General features: G+C 40.6%; 1 protein-coding gene across 2 annotated transcripts in view; it reads right to left on the minus strand.

The window, feature by feature from the left end:
• The window catches only part of LGALS8 (galectin 8), an 892,437-nt gene that overhangs the window by 332,441 nt on the left and 540,191 nt on the right, over nt 1–19,805 (minus strand). For both annotated transcript variants that reach the window (XM_044059159.1, XM_044059152.1), the window contains 2 exons: nt 15,267–15,323; nt 15,149–15,175 (listed from right to left, as the gene is read on the minus strand). In XM_044059159.1, coding sequence (XP_043915094.1) covers nt 15,149–15,175; nt 15,267–15,323 — 84 coding nt within the window. The remainder of the gene's footprint in view (nt 1–15,148; nt 15,176–15,266; nt 15,324–19,805) is intronic.

Consider the following 19,805-nt stretch of genomic DNA (forward strand, 5'->3'; position numbering starts at 1 on the left):
GACATGAATGACGGGACAGTCTTTAGGGAACCCTATCTTTATGGAAGATAAGGTACGAAGGTGAGGCCATAAGGGCTTGTATCACAGATACCCTCCAGGCAGAAGTGAGAGCTACTAACAAGACTGCTTTCCAAGTACAAAACTTGAGAGTGGAAGAATGGGCAGGCTCAAAGGGAGCGAATGTAAACTTTTCCAGCACAAAGTTAAGGGCCCAAAGGTGGGCGAATGGGCTTACGAGGAGGCCTGATATGGAGGACCCCTTTCAGAAACAGCTTGACATCTGGCCTGGACGCCAGGGGAGGGCAAACAAAGATGGCAGAAATATGTACTTTTACTGAAGACTAAGTCAACCCTGGATGCAGCGATTCACATAGGTAGGAAAGTACCTGTGGAACAGAAGCTTTAGATGGGTCCTGTTTACTCTTGCAGCACCAATTGGAGAATCTTTTCCATTTAAATACATCATTTCTCCTAGTACTTGGCTTTCTGGCCTCCTGCAGAACACTGAGTACATCCTTCTGAATATAGGTGCCTGAAGGGGATCAAAACTCTATCATCCACACAGTCAGATAGAGATTGAAAAGGTGGGGATGAATAAGGGACCCCTTGTCTTGTGAGAGTAGGTCGCTGTGGTGAGGTAACCTCTGGTGATTGTCCAGGGCTAGATGAAAAAGTAGGGGAAACAAATGCTATTTTAACCATAAGGGAGTCATCAACAGGATTTTTGGTTTGTCCTTCTGTATTTTCAGGAGGACTTTGTGAATCAATGGAAATGAGGGGAAGGCATAAAGGAACATTCCTTCAAATGAGAAGGAGAAGGGGTCCACCTTCCAGGCTTGTGGATGAGGAAGCCATGTGCAAAAGAGGGGCATATGTCTGTTCTGAAAGGAGGCTAACAGATCTGCCTGAGGAATACCCCACCTGTGAATTAAATCCAGATACACTTCCCTGTGAAGCACTCATTCATGGGAGGGAGCTAAAATCCTCCTCAGGGCGTCTGCCATCACGTTGTCTTCTGATGGGACATAGACCACCTGTAAGTAAATCTGTAGTGCTGTTGCCTGGGACCAGATTTTATACTGCCAGACTGCATAGAGGGTAGGATTTTGTTCCTCCCTGCTTGTTTATGTACCACAGGACTGCCATGTTGTTTGTGATGACCAGGAATGTGCCTGGCTGAAAGATCCCTTGAAAAGCCTGAATTGCCAAGTAAAGGGCCCAAAACTCTTTTACGCTGATGTGGTCCCTTCTTTCTGGAAGAGACCATTCCCCCTGCAACCTGTGCTGGATGCTGGTACTGTGAAAGACAGCTCCCCAACCTAGGCCTGATGCATCTGTGTAAAGATGCTGTTTGGCTTGAGGAATCTTTAAGTGCACCCCTTGATTGAGGGTGATAGTAGATATCCACCAGCTGAGTTCCTTTATTAAACAGGGAAGAGGAGGAAGATTCACTTCCAAGGGACGGATGTGTTGGTTCCAAGAATTTTTCAGTACCCACTGAAACTTCATGTGCATCCTGGGTAGGCGGAGCATGGGAATCAATGAAGCCATGAATCCCAGGATTCTCAGAAATTCTTTGGCTGATATGGATGGTAGTGGTAGAAGGGTTTGGAAGATTTAAGTGAGAACTTCCACTTTCTGGGTAGGGACAAAGACTGACATCAAGTCTATTCTTATCCTGCACCCCAGGAAAACAAGATCTTGTGATGGGTTCATTTGGGGCTTTAAATGATTGACAGTGAACCCTAGATTTTGTAGAATCCTACAAACTCAGTTCAGATGTTGAGACAGGGTGAGAGGATCCTGCTGAAGGATCAATAGATCGTCTAAGTAAGGGTAGATTAGTATGCCCTGTAGTCTGCTGTGTACAATGACTGAGGCTAGAGATTTGGTGAATACTCTTTGGGCTGTGGAAAGTCCCAAGGGTAAGGCAGAGAACTGAAAATGTGAGGAACCCACAGAGAAACAAAGACATTTCCTGTAAGTGGGGTGAATAGGGATGTGAAGATAAGCATCCTTCAGATCCAGGGAAGCCATGAAGGCTTGTGTAGGAATAAGAGGGAGAAGATGCTGTAATGTGAGCATTTTGAAGGTTGGTACCTTAAGGAAGAAGTTGAGGAAGGACAGGTCGAGGATGGGTCTCCAAGGACCATCCTTTCTTGGAACCAAAAACATCTTGGAGTAGAACCCCTTGGTTATTTGGTCTTCGGGTATTACTTCTATAGTGCCCTGAGAGAGAAGCTGTATCAGGATGGAGAGTAATAGTGAAAGTTGACTGGTGGGAGGCTGTGGAACCCCCCTGGAAGGGTGGAGATTCCCACCAAGTCATAAAATATCCTCTCTTGATGATGGAGAATACCCGTTTGTCTGTGGTAATTTTCTGCCAGGAGGGTAGGGATAGGGTTAGGCGTAAGGAGAGGGGGGAGGAGATGGGGAAGGGAAGGGAGTCACAGCAGAGGAGCTCTATCTGGGTCTGACTGCCTCCAAAAGGATGAGGGTGTAGAGGTGGCTAGATGCTTTCCTAGGCTGCCTTCTTCCCCTGGGATGAAAGGCAGTGGAATGGGAGAACTGCCTCCTAACAAAGCTGGGCTTTTGGGGGTAGTTCCTATGGAACCTGGGAACCAGTGACACCAGTACGTGTTTTAGATTCTGCAAAGTATTTGCCTTTTTCCTGCAGTGACTTAAGTAACTCTGCAGAGGCAGTTCCAAAGAGTGCTGAATTATCTAAAGGAGCATCTAACAATTTCTCTTGGACATCCAAGGGCAAAGGCTGGAGTCTCAACCATGAGAACCTCCTTAACACTGAACCAGATGCAGCCGATTTGGAAGAGACTTCAACAGCATCGTAACTGCACTTGATTGAGTGTCTAGTAACCTGGGATACTGTGTTCAGAAGGGTGTCCAGTTGAGCCTTGGCTGGTGAGTCAGGTATGTCAGACAGTAGAGTAGAGGCCTTGGTCAGGGAATCCAGGGCAAACCTAGCCATATGAGTTTGATAATTAATTGCTCTAATGGCCAAGGTGGAAGTATATACCTTTCTTCCCTAACCTGTCCACAAATTTACTATCCTTACCAGTGGGAAAAAGGGAAGAAGAAGGTAGTTGCCTTGAAGATTTTCAGCAGAAACTGCAATAACAACAGGATCTGCTGGCGGATTCTTAAAAATGTATTGCTTCTTTGCAGGCACTTTGTAAAATCTGTCTGGTCTCTTGTTAGCAGGATGCTGTGACTATGGGCTTTGGGAAGCAGCTGAGAAGACATCCTGGAAAGCTGAGAGTAAGGGAGGAACTGCAGATGGTGAGGGCTGCTCCATCTGCAGGAGTTCAAAATATCTTTTCTAAGTCTCAGAGACATCTGAGACCTACCACTTAAAATGCTAAGTAGGAAAATAGTGTCCCCAAAGGAGAAATCTTCTCCAGGGGAGTCAGGAGTGAGGCTCTCTTCTTCCTCAGGGGTAGCAAAATCCTTAGGGGATTCAATCTGGGAGCAGTATGTCAGGGAATTCATCTGAGGAGGAGGAGGAGTCTTCCTCAAATTCTACCTGTGAAGCAAATGGTTGGCTTGACTGGGGAATCTGGGTCTGGAGTACTTGAAAGGCCTTGAATAGGGACTGAGAAAATGTCACCCAAGCTGGAGTAGGATCTTGGGCCTTGTGTTTTTCCTTTTGTTTCCTTTTTAAAGGAGTGGAAGGAGCAGTACAGAAGTGGGCCTGGATGCTGACGTATGCTGACATAGGAATAGATGGTAAGGCAGTAGAAGGCCCCTCCAACGCCACAAGCCATGGTTCCCCCTCATCATCAGGAGCTGATGGTTGTAAAGCCTCAGTGGATGTACTCTCAATACCCACCGGACTGGCTTCCATTTCAATTTCTTGTAACAGGACGGTATCTGAAGTCCAGAGAGATCCTGGGCTAACACCTGCCTCGAGGACCTCACCAGATTCCTGAGGCGCAGCTAGGACGTCGGGCCTACCTTTTTTAGCCTTTTTCCTAGCCGGGTCATCGGAGGCTCCTGCTCCACCTTCCATCCCGGACACCAAGCGACAAAGTCGCTGATTCTCTAAATAGAGATTTAGAGGCGACAAAGAGCTTCTCAGGGTTTTGGGAACAAAGGATTGGCAAATCTCACAAGACTTGTAGTCGTGAGCTGCTCCTAAGCAGAATAAACACTTATCGTGCATATCCTTGTGTGGAATTTGTCTTCCACAAATGCACTTTCCCTTTCTTGATGACACGCGTCTGAAACAGGTAAGAAATAGGGAAAAAATTCACAAGGGTACTTATCTGAATGTGGACAGCCTGAAACAATTGCGGAGAACGGATGGCTGAAATCGATTAAATGCCGGATAACTGGAGCTGGCGATTGGACGTCTGAAATGCACTGCGGCAGAAAAGTTCTGATTTGGGTATGTGCAGACGGCACAGATATAGCCGGCATCAGTTTATGGCTCTGACATGAAACGTCCCATGTACTCCTGTATTCGAGACTTTGGTTTACTGGCCAGATGTCCGGTGCTGCAGGCAGCAACTCCCTAAAGTGAAGACTACTGCAACATGAGAATAGAAGGACATATGGTGTTGTCTCCTCTTTATACCCAGTCACTATCTTCCTTCATGGAGTACAGCCTGTGGTCACTATATCTGACCTCAAAACTGCAGGAGCTTCATCACAAGGCCCACTCCAAGTTTACTGAGAATTTTGTCATAGTATTATACCCTGTGGTCAATACATTTGGCCTCAATACTGCAGGAGCTTTGCCACAAGGCCATACTCCTACCTGTTTACTGAGAATTCTGGCATTGTATAATAGCTTGTGGTCACTTCTTCTGACCTAAATACTGCAGGAGCTCTGCCACAAGGCCCTACTCCTGCAAGTTTACTGAGAATTTTGTCATTGTACAATGCAAGCACATTTAACATGAAGAACTTTGCTGTGTATTAACTTTAATCAGTCAAATACATGCCTGCTCTGTAACTGAAAGTCTCTGTGAAATAGCTTGTGTAATCTAAGGACCTCTTACTAAGCTGGCCACTGTCCTCTTTTTCTTGACCAGTAGACTATACTGCATATGCTGTTATTTAGTTTCAGAAAATGACAGACAACCTGTTTTACTTTGTATCTCTTTGTTAATTGATTTCTACCACTTCTACTGGCTATAATCTAATTGTTCTCAGTTATAATTTGACCTTAGGGTGTGGAAATACATATTCCTGTACTTAACTATACCACTCTTCAGCTTATCCTCTATTCCTCTCTTCCTACTGTGCCATCTTTCATCCTACCATGACTCAGTAATATCTCTCAACAGCTCTCCAACTCAGGGACTTCCAAGATGGCTGTGCACGGAGTAACAGCTTGTTTCTAGGTCTTCCAGCAGGAAAACAGAAACTCAGCAGAGAAGGCCAGTAGACTTGTGCTTATGGGTACATTTCAGTAACTGGCTAGTAAGTGCACTTCCTGGATGCTAGGCATAAAGAAATGCAGAAGAGCTGGGAAAAAAGTCAGCTACAAAAAATGAGGAAGAAGCAATGACTGGGGAAAGTTCTGCACAATGAAACCTTCAGACATGACTTCCAATAACCTACAGGAAGATACAAGACAACTGCATACAGACCTGGTTAAATTAAACAAAACACTGATGGAGTATATCAACACAAACAAAAGGCTGGAAAAAATGGAAGAAGCTTTAAACAGATATTCAGATTAGATGATAAAGCTGCAAAAATCAGAGGTAGAAATGAAGTAAAGGTTGGCTGAATATGAGAATGCTCAGGAAGAGATGCTTCAAAAAATAAAAGAATTAGAGGACAGAGCACATAGGGAAAACCTGTCATTTTCAGCTATACCAGAGAAGCTGGAAGGAACAGACTGCATAGCAACTGGACTGGTACTCCACAGCATGAAGTAAAGGCTGGCTGAATATGAGAATGCTCAGGAAGAGATGCTTCAAAAAATAAAAGAATTAGAGGACACAGCACATATGGAAAATCTGTCATTTTCAGCTATACCAGAGAAGCTGGAAGGAACAGACTGCATAGCAACAGGACTGGTACTCCACAGCAGTTGTTGTTAGATGAAAGGGCACATCATGCGTATGCTCCAAACCTAGCTATAAGAAAGGAACCTACACCTTTAATAGTAAAGATGCAATCCTACCTGCAGAAAAAGTTGATTCTGACAAAATTGTGGCAGAAGGACAAAATACTAAAAGTGGAAGTCAGCAGAGTGTTTGTGGAGAATGACTACTCACTGTACAGCAGACAGAAGAGGAGTATATTCATTCCTCTATTCATGCAATTTCGAGACGCAAGTGTAAGATTCAAACTGCTACACCCAGCTGTCTTTAAGGTATTCTTCTTTGGAGGGACAAAGTCCTTTTTTGATGAAGTGCATGCTAAGGAGGTAATGCAAAAGTTTGTCAACAAAAAGCAAGCCTGAGAAGAGGAGATTCTGCTTCTTGTTCTTCTGGTAAGGAGGACCAGAGAGAGACTGTACCTGTGAAACATTTTCCAGTATTTCAACGCAAAAGTTTGGAGAGAAGGAAGGGAGCATGAAAGTTGACTAGAAGAATTGAGAGCACTTTGAAAATGAAGCAGAGAGAGGATTTGGGGGTTGCAGAACAGTAATAAAACCAGTGACTCAATGTGGGATTACAATGCAATAATTATGTTTGTAAAATATAACAGAACAAGAAAATCTGTTAATACTGGACTTTTTCAAAATTTCTTAGATTTGTGGAGGACTCTAAAGTAAATGCTCTACTTCATGTCATTAATGTTCAGAAAAATGCTTTGGGGAGGGCAAGAGAAAGGAGAAAGCTAACTGCAAGTAAAGAAAGCATTTTCTTTTCTTAATACTACTGTATTTGTTTTGCATATTTTTATTTGCACTCTATTTTTAGGTGCAATGGGGATTGTAAATAGGAGCTGCTGTTTTTCTTTTTCTCCCCTCTTCTCCCTTTCTTTGTGTACAGTTTTGAGAAATATACGGAATGCAATGGAAAAAAAAGCCTGGTTAAAAGGCATGACAAAGTTAAAATTGATGTGCTTTTTTCCTTCTTGCATGGGGAAATGACTGTATTAAGGACTCAGACTGATTAGTTTTAAGAGAGAACAAGTAAATGTCAAAGAATATTGAATATTATGAGACTTTTTTTCTAGCAAATGCATGTATACTTAGTAGCAATTCTGCAGGTGGTCTTCGGGTTTCCATGGAGAGTCTGATAAAGAAAAACTGGCTGTCTGGTTCTCATGTCTCCATGGAGACAATCTGATAAAGAGAAACTGGAGAGAGCCTGGTGGAAAGGGACTGGCTGAGGGAAAAGAAAAAAAAAAGAGAAATTAGCTAGGACAGGATGTTCTCTGAAAGCAATCGGATTTTCCCAGCTGAGAGGGCTTTAAAGACTAGACAAAATCAATTAAATTTGAAGTAAAGTTTTCTCAGTTTTTTTTAATACAATGGGAAGACTAATATAAACAGGTGCTTTTTTTCTTTTCCTTTTTTTCTTTGTTCAGTTGTAAGAAATGTAGGCACTACAATGTAAAAAAAGAGGGAGAGAGGAAAGGTCTGGTTAAGACAGTATGACAAAAGAAAAAAATCAGTGTGTTTTCCCATGCTTGCATAGGGAAATGGCTGGGTTAAGACCCTTGACGTCATCCAGTAACAAGTTTATTACAAAGCATGTAAATGAAAAAGAATATTGATCATTATAAGGCTTTTTTCCTGGTAAAAATGATGCCCTTAGCAGTAAGGGCATGTCACTAGAAGACAATTTGATAAAGAGAAATGGCTTGGAGAAAGTGTTTATTGAAAGCATTCAAGTGTTTTCTCAGCTGGGAGCGCTATAAAGATAGACAAAATCAAATAGCACTTATTAACAGCACAGGCTATATCATGCATCTTAGCATGACTAACCTTTCTTTTTGGTTGACTCTAGCCTGTCTGTGTGGCTATCAACTTGTAACTTTAGTTCTTATTAGGAAGCAAAAACTTCAATATTTGAAGATGGACATAGTTCTGTGTCATTAAGTTAATAAAATTTTTGGGGGTTGGAGGGTGTGTTCTGACTGAGGGCTTTCAAAAAAACAAAAAGTTATGTAAGATGTGGCATAGGCTCCAATGGATATGATCAACCTGATGAATAGTATATGCATGTAACATAAAAAGTTGGAACTAGACATTAACAGAAAAGGAGTTGTACATAAAAGGTGGTAACAATAACCATGTAAGAAAATCATGCTTTCTGTAATGTCTTTCAGTCTTTATGGTCTTACAAAGAAGTGTAAAAAAAAGAAAGAGTAGTGAACTATATTACAAATGTAGAGTGCAAATAGCTATGCTACGGAAGACACACATGGAAAGAACTGAACATGTACATTTGATAAAGAAAGGTTTTCTGGATGGCTATTCAGCGGAATATCTGGGGCAAAGGAAAAATGGGGTACTTATATTAATTGCAAGAGGAGCTCCAATAGTGGCAGAAGAGGAATGAAAGATAATAATGGAAGATACACAGTACTAAGGGGCTGCTTGCTAGGGAAGAGTATTACACTGGCATGCATTTATATTCTACCTAAAACTGCTATAGTGGAGCTTAAGAAAATTCTGGGAGAAATAATCAACCTTTAGCAAGGAATATTACTTATAGGTGGAAATTGGAATTTGGTTTGCAACACTGAAGATGTGTTTGGGGGGCATAGAAGGGAAAATATTAACAAAGGAGGGTACATTTTTGAAAAATTTATGAAAATGTTTGGCATGGAAGATGTGAATTCAGTACTAGGAGTTCAGAGTAAATTTACATATTATTCTCCAAAATACAAAAACTGGGTTAGGCTAGACAGAATTTGTATCTCACAGGACCATGTGCATTTAACTGAAGGTCTTGAAATGCACCCAATAACTGTGTCAGATCATCTGCCAATAATAACTAAAGTAAAAACACAAGGTAATGAAATAAAAATGAGACAATGGCACTTTTCCACCTATCGGCTGAAAAGAGAGGAATTTAAGGAATGGGTTTTGGAATTAATTCAGGAGCTACTATAGAAGATAGAAATATTTTCTGAAAATATAGCTACAGAGCAGGATAAAATTAAAGTGGAGTTTAAAACTAAGGTGGGAATAAAGGAAAGGGAGATACGGTTAAGAAGTAAGAATTATTTAGAGGGACCAAAACATATTGCAAAATAGGGGGGAATCTCTCAGAACAAGAAAAGGAGCAACTGCAGAATGCTAAACAGAAAATAACGGATTACCTTGATAACATGCACAAGATTAGAAAGATTATGCTAAGCAACTGTTTTTGCTAATAATTCTAGAGCACAAAAACTTTTAGCACAACCATTCAGGCAACAGAAAGTGGAAAGGGCTGTTACCAAGCTTAGGAAGCCTATAACAAGGAAGACAAGAGGCCCTGTAGAAGTATTAGAACTATTTTGACAATTTTATGAATGACATTTGTATGAAGCAGAGAAATACGGAAATCAAGAAAAGGTACAAATGGAAATGTTTATGGAAGAATTAAATATGCTAAGGTTAGAGGTAGATGAGGATAAATTACTAAAAGTTAGGATAGTAAAAGATGAGGTAAGACAGCGATTCAGGTCGTAGTCTGCTATAGCTCCCCAACCATGGCCCAAGACTCACACTCCACATTCCTAAGCACCCTGGAGAATATTAGGGTTCAACCAAACACTCACTCACTAGGCAACTTCAACTACCCCCTCCATTAACTGGAAAAACTACTCATGTACCAATACACTTGCACAACGTTTCCTTGTTGTTTGTCTTTTCGGCTTTTCCTGGTTAGAGGTCGCCACATCGAAACTCCGATCCACTAATGATTGGCAGTAGATTATTTTATGGTGCAGAGTTGCCAGCCCGATGCCCAACCTTCAGCGAAGGCACACCCATTCACGCATGTCTTTCGGAGGCCATTTGACTGAGGGGAGGACATACAGACTTCCACACAGAAGGCACTCCAGCCGAGAATCGAACAGGAGAACCTCTTGCTGTGAGGTAACAACGCTACCACTGTACCACCACGGCTATCTTGCGTTTCCTGGAGTTCATTAATTCCAATGCCCTGGACCAGGTCATTCTTACCCCCACTACAGGTAGCAACATCCTTGACCTGGTCATTACTAATATGGGCGACCATTGCTCTACACCAATAGTCAACTCCTCCCTGGTTAGATCCGACCACAAACTAATCACCTTGGAAAGCCACATCCCTCCCGCCCCCCACCCCACCCCACAAAGGTAACTACCATGGAAAACTTCTCCAAAGCTAACTTTGGGCTCCTAAAAACAGAGGTGGCTAACTTCACAGCACCCATGCAAATGAAGAATAGTTGCATGACCGCCAAATCATACACCAATGCACTGTATGAACAAGTACACAAATGCATGGATCTCGCCATACCCAATAGAACTAAGACGCTCTCTTCCAAAAAAAGGAAGCCAATCTGGTGGTCCCCTGCCATAAACAAACTCTACAACAGAAGGAGGAAACTGATGCAGAATAAGGTGAAGTCCCATGACTGGAAAAACTCCCTTATCAGCCTCAACAAAAAGTTGAGATCCCTCATCAAATCCTCTAAAGCTAGCTATAAAAACAGAATTGCAGCAGATAGTAAAGACAACCACAAGGCCTTCTATGGTTATGTAAAGAATCTCCACGGCAATACCCAGATTTGGTCTGAGCTACTGCACAATGGTACCTCCTATACCGAGCTATCAGATATTGCCAGTATACTGGCTGACAGATTCAGTGCCAACTTTACCCCTCAACCCCCCCAAAGGACCAATCACAATACAAGTAGATTGCCAGGTACCCAGTATTACTGCTGCACAGCTTAAAACAGCAATGTCCAAAGCCAAGAATACAGCTTCTATGGGACCTGACAATATCCCTGGCTGTGTTCTACATGAACTACAGAGTGAACTGGCACCTCACCTATGTGCCCTGTTCAATCACAGCCTCACCTCAGGCTTTGTCCCTACTGAATGGCGCACTGCTACAGTCATCCCTCTCCACAAAGGAGGAGCGACTTCAAACCCTGGGAACTACTGCCCCATTAGGCTGACGAGTCTGATATGCAAAGCTATGGAACGCATCATCATGGACCTAAACAAGGATATAGGGAATCTCCAAACTCTGGATCCCACACAGTTTGGTTTTGTCTAGGGTAGATCATGCCTGGTCAACTTGGTCGACTTCTTTGTCTTCTTCTCAGTCACCAGAGCTGTGGATGAAGTCAAGGTGGTTCATACAGCCTATCTTGATCTGGCTAAGGCTTTTGATACCATTCCCCACTCAGGAATCATAGAAAAACTCACTAAGCTAGGCATCAGCCCCTATATTGCTAGGTGGGTTGCAAACTTGCTCACAGATAGAACCCAGCAGCTGACTCCAAGTCAGACTGCCGACTAGTCACGACTGGAGTTCCATAGGGTTCAGTCCTGGGTCCTCTCTTGTTTTGTATCTACTTCTCTGAAGTTCAGGCCAACAGGAAGGGACTCTGGCTGACAAAGTTCGCAGATGACTGCAAGTTGGGAGCTATAATTAACTCCCCAAGTGATGTTGACATCCTACAGAATGGCCTCACTGAGACCAATGACTGGTGTCAGAACCATGGCCTTAAGCTCAATGCCAAAAAATGTCATCATCTCCTTTAGGAAAATCATGGTTCCCATGAATTAGCACACTAATGGTAGTTCACTGAACACAGAAGGCATTATAAGAGATCTGGGGACATAGGTTGACAGCAACCTCTCTTTTGATCACCACATTGCTGCTGTGGTCAGAAAGTCCTTCTATGTGGCACATCTCATTACTAAGGGTTTTGCATCCAGGAAGAAAGAGGTCATTGTCTCCCTCTACACTTCCCTCATTAGGCCAATCATCAAGTAGAATGCCCCATTTGGCATGTGCCTCACTAGACACCTAGATCAGCTGGAGATGCCGCAAAAGTACCTCACAAAGAGGATCCTACGCCTTAAACACTTGTCCTATATGGACAGACTCAAAAAACTCCAATCTATTCTCTGTTTCATATTGCCTACTTAGAGGCGATCTCTGCTTGACTTACAAAGCCATGTCTGACCCAGCTCTGTTAGAAATGCTACATCTAAATAAATCTCAATCCCTCCGCACCACACGCTCCAGAGACCTCAACCTCATTACCACAATTAACAGTACATGCTGGAGTGACAGGTTCATAACCCAGAGACTGCCCATGCTATGGAATGGACTTCCCATACAGGTCAAGTAGAGCACCTCGCTGAACCCTCTTCAAGAGAAATCTTGATAAGTGGATGGGAAACAGAAAATTCACCCCTGGGATAACTCCAGTGGCTCTACTCAACAGAGGCACTGGGAACTAAGGTTGGGTGGCACTATTCCAGGGTAATCCTATGGCTAGATTTGTAAAGGCCCCAGGGCCATTGTACACAGCTATGAACCTATAAAAATGTCTATGTATAACCAATCTATAGGAAAGTCCCCAGGAACAGATGGTATTCCTGTGGAATTTGGAAACTAGGAGGGGAAAAAACTGATAAAGATATGGAAGGTTTTGTTTAACCATACTTTAAGAGGAGAAGAAGTACCAACATCCTAGAAGAAGGTGGTGGTAAAGGAAATACCTAAAGAGGGTAAAGATCCATCGGATCCAGCTTCATACAAGCCCAATTCAATACTAAACCATGATTATAAAGTGTTTATAATGGTTAAAAGAATGGCAAAATTAATATCAAAATACATAGATATGGATCAGTGTGGTTTTGTGGAGGGGAGGCACACATTTGACAATATTAATAGAACACTGATGATCCTGAGGGAAGCAGAATGTAAGAAAATACCACTGTTATTGGTGGGTCTTGATGCAGAGAAAGCATTTGACAGAGTACACTGGGATTTCATGAGCAGGGCAATGGACGCATTTGCTTTCCCTGACACAGTTATAAGGTTGATTAGGAGTATATATGAGGGATCAGAGGTGAAAATTTAAGTGGGTGGCATCCTCTCTAATAACTTCTGTTTGGGTAGAGGAAGAAGGCAGGATTGTCAGCTTTTCCCTTTGTTCTTTGCATTACATTTAGAACCACTGGCAAAGAAAATAAAGGACTCAGAAATTCAAGGATATAATTGGTATGGCAGTCAGGAAAAACTGGCTCTATTTGCAGATGATATTATTTTGTATATGACAAAACCAGAAAGGGCCATACAGTGTTGTGCAACATTTTAAGACAGCTTCGAATCTTCTCAGGATACACAATTAATGAAGCTAAAACAAAGGCAACAGTGGTAAATTATATACCCACACATATATTGGTCCAACAATATCCATATTTATGGGGACATGATGAAGTATTTAGGAGTACAGATTGGAAATTACTCTGTTGTGGCAGCTATGGATATGTGGGAAGAGACTAAACAGAAGTTAATACAAAAATTGAGAAACTGGAAGCTTTCTTAGGTGGATACGGATACTAAAGCATAAGCAATTAAAATATTTTTAGTCCCTTTAGTCTTATACACAAGTCAAGGCTATTTTTATCCACCAGAGGAGAAGTCGTGGATAGCAATTAAAAAAAAGAGTTGAATGATTTTATCTGGGAAGGGAAGACAGCATGGGTCAAGTGGGATAAGTTAATTCTTCTAAAACAACAAGGTGGACTAGGATTGCCCAATTTGAGAGTTTATTTTAGAGCAACACGGTTAAGGCTCTTACGCATAGCATAAGCAGAAAACTATAAGTCAAAGTGGAAAGAAATTATGATGATATGGGGGGAAGCTCAAGAAATACAGAGAGATTGGGATTTTGGATGCAGACTCTTAAGGAGAACAACAAAAATCATACAGAGTCTTATATTCATAAAATAGCAGGGAGTTTTCTAAGAACTAAATCAGCATGAGAATGGAGAAAAGAGATTCTGCCAATGGGGATACAGATAATAGGCAAGAATAGGCTGGAATTTATTGTAGAAAACTGTCAAAGGAAGGAAGCTTTTGGGAGCAAATAACTAGAAAAGGAAAGGTAATAGAATGGGAAGAGACCAATAATGTTTTTGGACTGCAGGTTAGAGATTGCCTTCCCTATCAAAGACTGACATCAGAGTATAGGCAAAGAGTAAGAAATAGGGGGATCCTAACTGAAAGACCAGCACTGGTAGAGTTTTTATTAAAATCTAGAAAAGAAGCTGCCATTAAAAAAGGAATAAGTAGTACAGCATATAAAATATTGCAGGATAATTAAAAGAATTAATCAGAGAAGCTTAGAAAGGATTGGGAAGAGAGACTGGATAAGCAACTCACAAAAAAACAATGGGGGATATATGTATATCTCCCAAATATGCAGCAAAGTCTAGACGATTTAGGAACTTTGCCTGGAAGTGTTTACATGGGTATTTTTATATCCCAAGTAGACTCCAAAGAATTTTTCCACAAATGCATAGCAAATCTTGGAGGTCTGACGGGCAAGAAAGAAGTGGCTGGGAACATAGTTTTTGGGAGTGTAGTGAACTGACGGACTTTAGGGATTCCCTGCGGACCGCTTTGTCAGAGATACTGGGTGAACAGGTTGGACTGACTGAAGACATGATTTCTTTTGAGCTATGATACAGAATCAGAATTGCCGAGACATACGTAAAGCCTTGCTGAGTCTAATTATGGTGCCTGCCAAAAAAGCAATTACTAGAAAATGGAAATCAAAGTTTAAACCAACTGTATTACAAGCAGTGAATATAGTAACAGAGATAAAACAACTGGAACTGGGATCTTTAAAAAAGGGACTGAGCAAACTACATAGGAAAAAAATGTGAATTGTCTGAATAATATATGCAGAGAAGGAACAAGGTTTCCACTCCAGAGCATTAGTCCCCATTTATATTTACAATTATTCTTTTTCCTGCCAAGCATCATAACAGAGCTGCACAAGCCCTAAGCAGCTTTACACTGTTACTCTATCAATCCAAGCCATATCACAAACACCATAAAGCAAATCTGTATGAACTAGAAACTCCGTGCATGAATACTGTTTGCAAGTCAGCAGTTTTTGGCACTCAGAAGAGAAGCATCTTCCTTTTCTTGCAACATTGTGCACAATTTAAGGCAGCCACAGAAATATACTCATTACTTACCAACTTGTACCTCTCAAGTGACAAGCTCTGTAAAACAAATACAATTTTGACAGTATTAACATTTTAAAAATGGTGAAATAGTCCAGTTTTTATAGAAACATCAAAACTGTGCCCTTACATTTTTTTCATCCATTTTCTGAGACAAAGGTGACAATAAGCTCGGATTCCCTAAAGACTGAAAGGATTGAAAATATTAGCATTTATATAAAGTGCATTTCTAACTTTTTGATACTTTTAATAAAAGTACTCAGTTGCATGGCATTTTCATAAAAAACATAGAAATTCCAGAATAAATCAAAAGAATGTGAAAGTCAGAGCATTATGATGTGCAGATAGATAGCCAACACAGCTTGACTTGATTCTCAACTTCATATTCAATTTTTGTGACTCTGAACAAATTATTGCCCAAGAGTTCCTAAGCATGAGTTTTACAAGTGGCACTATGGCTGTGCAAATGAGCTTTTCTTGAAACACACAATATCATGCATAATCCAAACTCAAAATATCTTAATGAAAACTCAAACATGCAATAAATACCACCTGCTATAATGTATGGTAACAATGACATCTACATATTTAGTTCCCTCCTCTGTCGCTGATATCCTGACCTTCATGTTATATGCAGAGAGACTGATTCATTTTTTTCATGCCCTGTACAAGATCCAGGATGATCACACTGAGAAGGGCTGACTGACTCCTGCAGGACACCAGTCATTTTCTCCTTATGACTATCTTCTGTTCCCTGTTATATAACACCTTCTGTATTCCATCCACAAAGTTAGCAGCTCACTCCTAGTCCTCACATCTCTGCAAGATACTTGTAGAGTTGGACTAGGTAACAGACTTGGGTGTAATTCAAATAAATCACACGTGTACCTCAGTATACTTCCCAAACAATCCAGTCTTACGAATCTATTAAGTTCATTTCATGGGGGTGGGACTTCCAAGATAACTGCACACTGAGTAACAGCTTCATTCTAGCTCTGCCAGTGCGAACATAGAAACTCAGCAGAGAAAGCCAGTAGGACCTACATTTCTGGGTAAATTTCAGTAACTGGCTAGTAAGTGCACTGCCTGGATGCCAGGAAAAAAGTACAGAGGACCTGAAAGAAAATCAGCTACAAAAGGTGACAAACAAACACTGTCTGGGAAAAGTACTAAAACGTAGTGCAGCTGTTCAGCAAAAAGCAGTGCAAGCTCCAGATGTGACTTTCAGAGGAAAGCACACAGACCTGATTAAAATAAACAAAACACTGATGGAGTGTATGGATTCAACCAATAATAAGCTGGAAAGAATGGACAAAGCTTTGAACAGATATTCAGAAAAGGTGATAAAAACTGCAAAACTCACAAGTCAAAATGAAGAAAGGACAGGCTGAATATGAGACTATGCAAGAAGAAATGTTTCAAAAATAATAGAATTAGAGGACAGGGCATATAGGGAAAACCCTGATGAGAACGGAACATATTAATTTTATGAAAGCACAAATAACCAACTGGACTAGTATTCCACAACAGGAATTATTAATTGAAAGGACATATTGTATGTATGCCCCAAACCTGGCTATGAGAAAGCAACCTAGACCTTTAATAGTAAATATGCAATCTTACTAGCAGAAGGAGTTGATTCTGACAAAACGGTGGCAAAAGGACAAAGCAGTTTCCCTAACTACTAATACAGTTTTAGAATCACCATCTCTGGAAATGACCTTTACATTATCTATAATTCCAAACTTAAATACAGTACATTGGGAACTGTTTTTATGGTGTTTAAACAAGGCATTATTCATATTCTGCTTTCTTGTATCATAGTAATGTTTGTAAATTCTACACCTAAGTGCTCTATCGGTTTTACCAACATAAAATGCTGGACAATTTGTGCACTTGTCCAAATAAATTACTCCCTTAGAAAGACTGTTCCCTTTAATAAAATTTACTTTACAGTGCAAGATATTCTCCAAAATATGGAAGTTGTCATCTAAAATATAAATGCATTGTCTACATCAGCCACATTTTCAGGTTGAAAAACTTTTAGCTCTAGGAATAGTAGCCGTACATTTACTTTCAAAGGTTTATTTTAAACTATAACAATTTTAAAAACAAAAGACAGGGAAGGTCCTAAAATTTGATAAACTACACCGGGTTACCTCTAAGCAAACCCAAGTATTACAAAAATGTTTTTACCTCCTTAGCATATGGACCATATTGCAAAATTAAAGCCCTGTCAAGCCCGTCCTGAGAGAGAGAGGTGGCATCATGATAATAGAACCTGTTCCCGAAAGGGGTTTATATAGAAATCCCTATTGGGGCAACACATATTCCATAGTGCCTGAAACTAATGATTTGGGGTAACCCCTGGAAATGAACATTCTAGCAATATCCGTTAGTTCAGCTTTAATGTTATTATAGTCAGAGGTTATCCTTATCATATTTTAGGACCGTCATCATCTTTTCTTTTTAAAACTGGTTATAATTTAAAATAAACCTTTGAAAGTGAATGTACGGCTACTATCTTGAAGGTTCCCTAACTTTCACTTTAGGAGGCTGAACTCCAGATAAAGTATCAGAGAATGGAGTTGGCAACATAGCCTTTAATATTAATTTATTTTGCCTCTCAGCTAAAGTCTGTGGATTAAAACCACAACAAATATTGCACTCCTGATCTAGGTGTTCTGCACCTAAACAATAGACAAACAGTGTGTGGGTATCTGAGAAAGGCATTTTATGCCCACATCCCTCACATTTCTTGAATCTTCTGTCAGACAAAATGTAAGAAACAATTATATCAAGAAAACTGGAAAAAAGCACCGATAAAAAAACTTATAGCTGACAACAGTAAGCAGAAAAAACAGCAAATGTAAGACAACAGACTTTTTTTTTATAACAGAAGGAAAAAAAGAACAAATTATAGAGGTAAAACACCCTTGTCAGGAAAGGATAAATGGGGGTAGGAAAGGCCTACCAATGATGGTAGCATCAAATACACTACGTAGTGTACAAAGAGAAGAAAAATTTAGTAACAGTAACAAAAAAACTAAAAAAAAAAAAATAGATTGAAGTATCTAACAGAGACAGAATAAATACTAGTGTTTACGAACAAAGTTCTGAAGAAATTTTACTTATCTTAACCAAACTGCTTAAGAGAAGCAGTCCACCACGTCTAGTCACGAAAGCAGCAAACAAGATCTGAGGAAAGCTAGGCATGGTGCATTATGGGTAGGAAAGGAACTCAAGAGTTTGCTGGTGACCATGAGTTAGAGTAACAGTAGAGTCGGATCGGTGGGTCAGATCCAAATCCATACATTGAGGAATGAATGAAAATTGACAATTGACATCAGATTATTGTATTCATATAGTAGCAAAACTTATTCTAAGAACCAAGCCAACATGGGAATGGAGAAAGGAGATTCTGCCGGAAGGGATGACTGCAATTAGGGATACAGACAATAGGAAAAGAGGGCTGGAATTTACTGGAGAAAACTGGCAAAATAACCAAGGTATTGGGAGTTATAATTAGAGAGGGAAAGGCAATAGAATGGGAAGATGCCAAGAATTTATTTGGATTGCAGGCTAGAGACTGACTTCCCTATCAGGGACTGAAGTCAGAGTACAGGCAAAGAGAAAGAAATAGGGGGATCCTAGGCAAAAGACCAGCACTGGTAGACTTTTTAGTACAATCTAGAACAGAAGCTGCTGTTAAAAAAGGAATAAGTAGTACAGGATATAAATATTGCATGATAAGAATCAATCACAGAAGGTTAAAAAGGACTGGAGAGAGAGACTGGATAAGCAATTCACAAAGAAACAATGGGAGACTATGTCTCTGAAATATGCAACAAAGTAGAAGATTTAGGATCCTTGCTTGGAAGTGTTTACATACGTATTTTTATACCCCAAGTAGGCTCAGGTAGACAGCTAATGTTGGAGGTGTGATGGGGAAGAAAGAGGTGATTGGGAACATATTTTCTGGGAATGTAATGAGCTGTCAGACTTTAAAGATTCCGTGTGGACTATTATGGCAGTTACTGGGTGAGCAAACTGGTGTAACTAAGGAAATGATTTACTAGAAGATGGAAATCAAAGTCTAAACCAACTGTACTAGAAATAGTAAATACAGTAATATAAATAAAACATCTGAAATTGGGATATTTAGAAAAGGGTAGGAGCAAATTACATAGAAAAAATGGGAATTGTGGGAACAGTACATGCAGAAGAGGAATAAGGTTTAAAAGAAGGCAGGATTTGAATAAGTTATGTAATGTTTGACTGACAATGACTGGACAGATTATAAGTGATGTACAATGGCTGCAACTAAAATTATGTCAGTATGGTTTGTGATGTATAATGTTTGCAACTAAAATTTTATCAAAAGGGTTTGTTTCCATTTACATAAATCCCTCTTTTACCAGAAACTACTCTAAAGAAGGATCAATAACCTGAATTAAACCCTGAGCTAGTCCCAGTAAACTACTCCTATCCAAGGAAATTTGAGGAGCAGTAGATAAATGCTTGGTTTTCTGTTTCCTTTTGACAGGAAAAATGGGGCCAACCAAGTTACTAACTGGCAGCTGCTGTTTCCCCAGGGATGGACACAGCACTCTGACATAACACAGAAACCTTTCCTGTTCCCTCTCCCAGAACCAACAAGAATGGCTTT

This window comes from Protopterus annectens, chromosome 1.part2 (assembly GCF_019279795.1).
Source record: "Protopterus annectens isolate FY-2018-M chromosome 1.part2, PAN1.0, whole genome shotgun sequence".
Classification (NCBI taxonomy): domain Eukaryota; kingdom Metazoa; phylum Chordata; order Ceratodontiformes; family Protopteridae; genus Protopterus; species Protopterus annectens.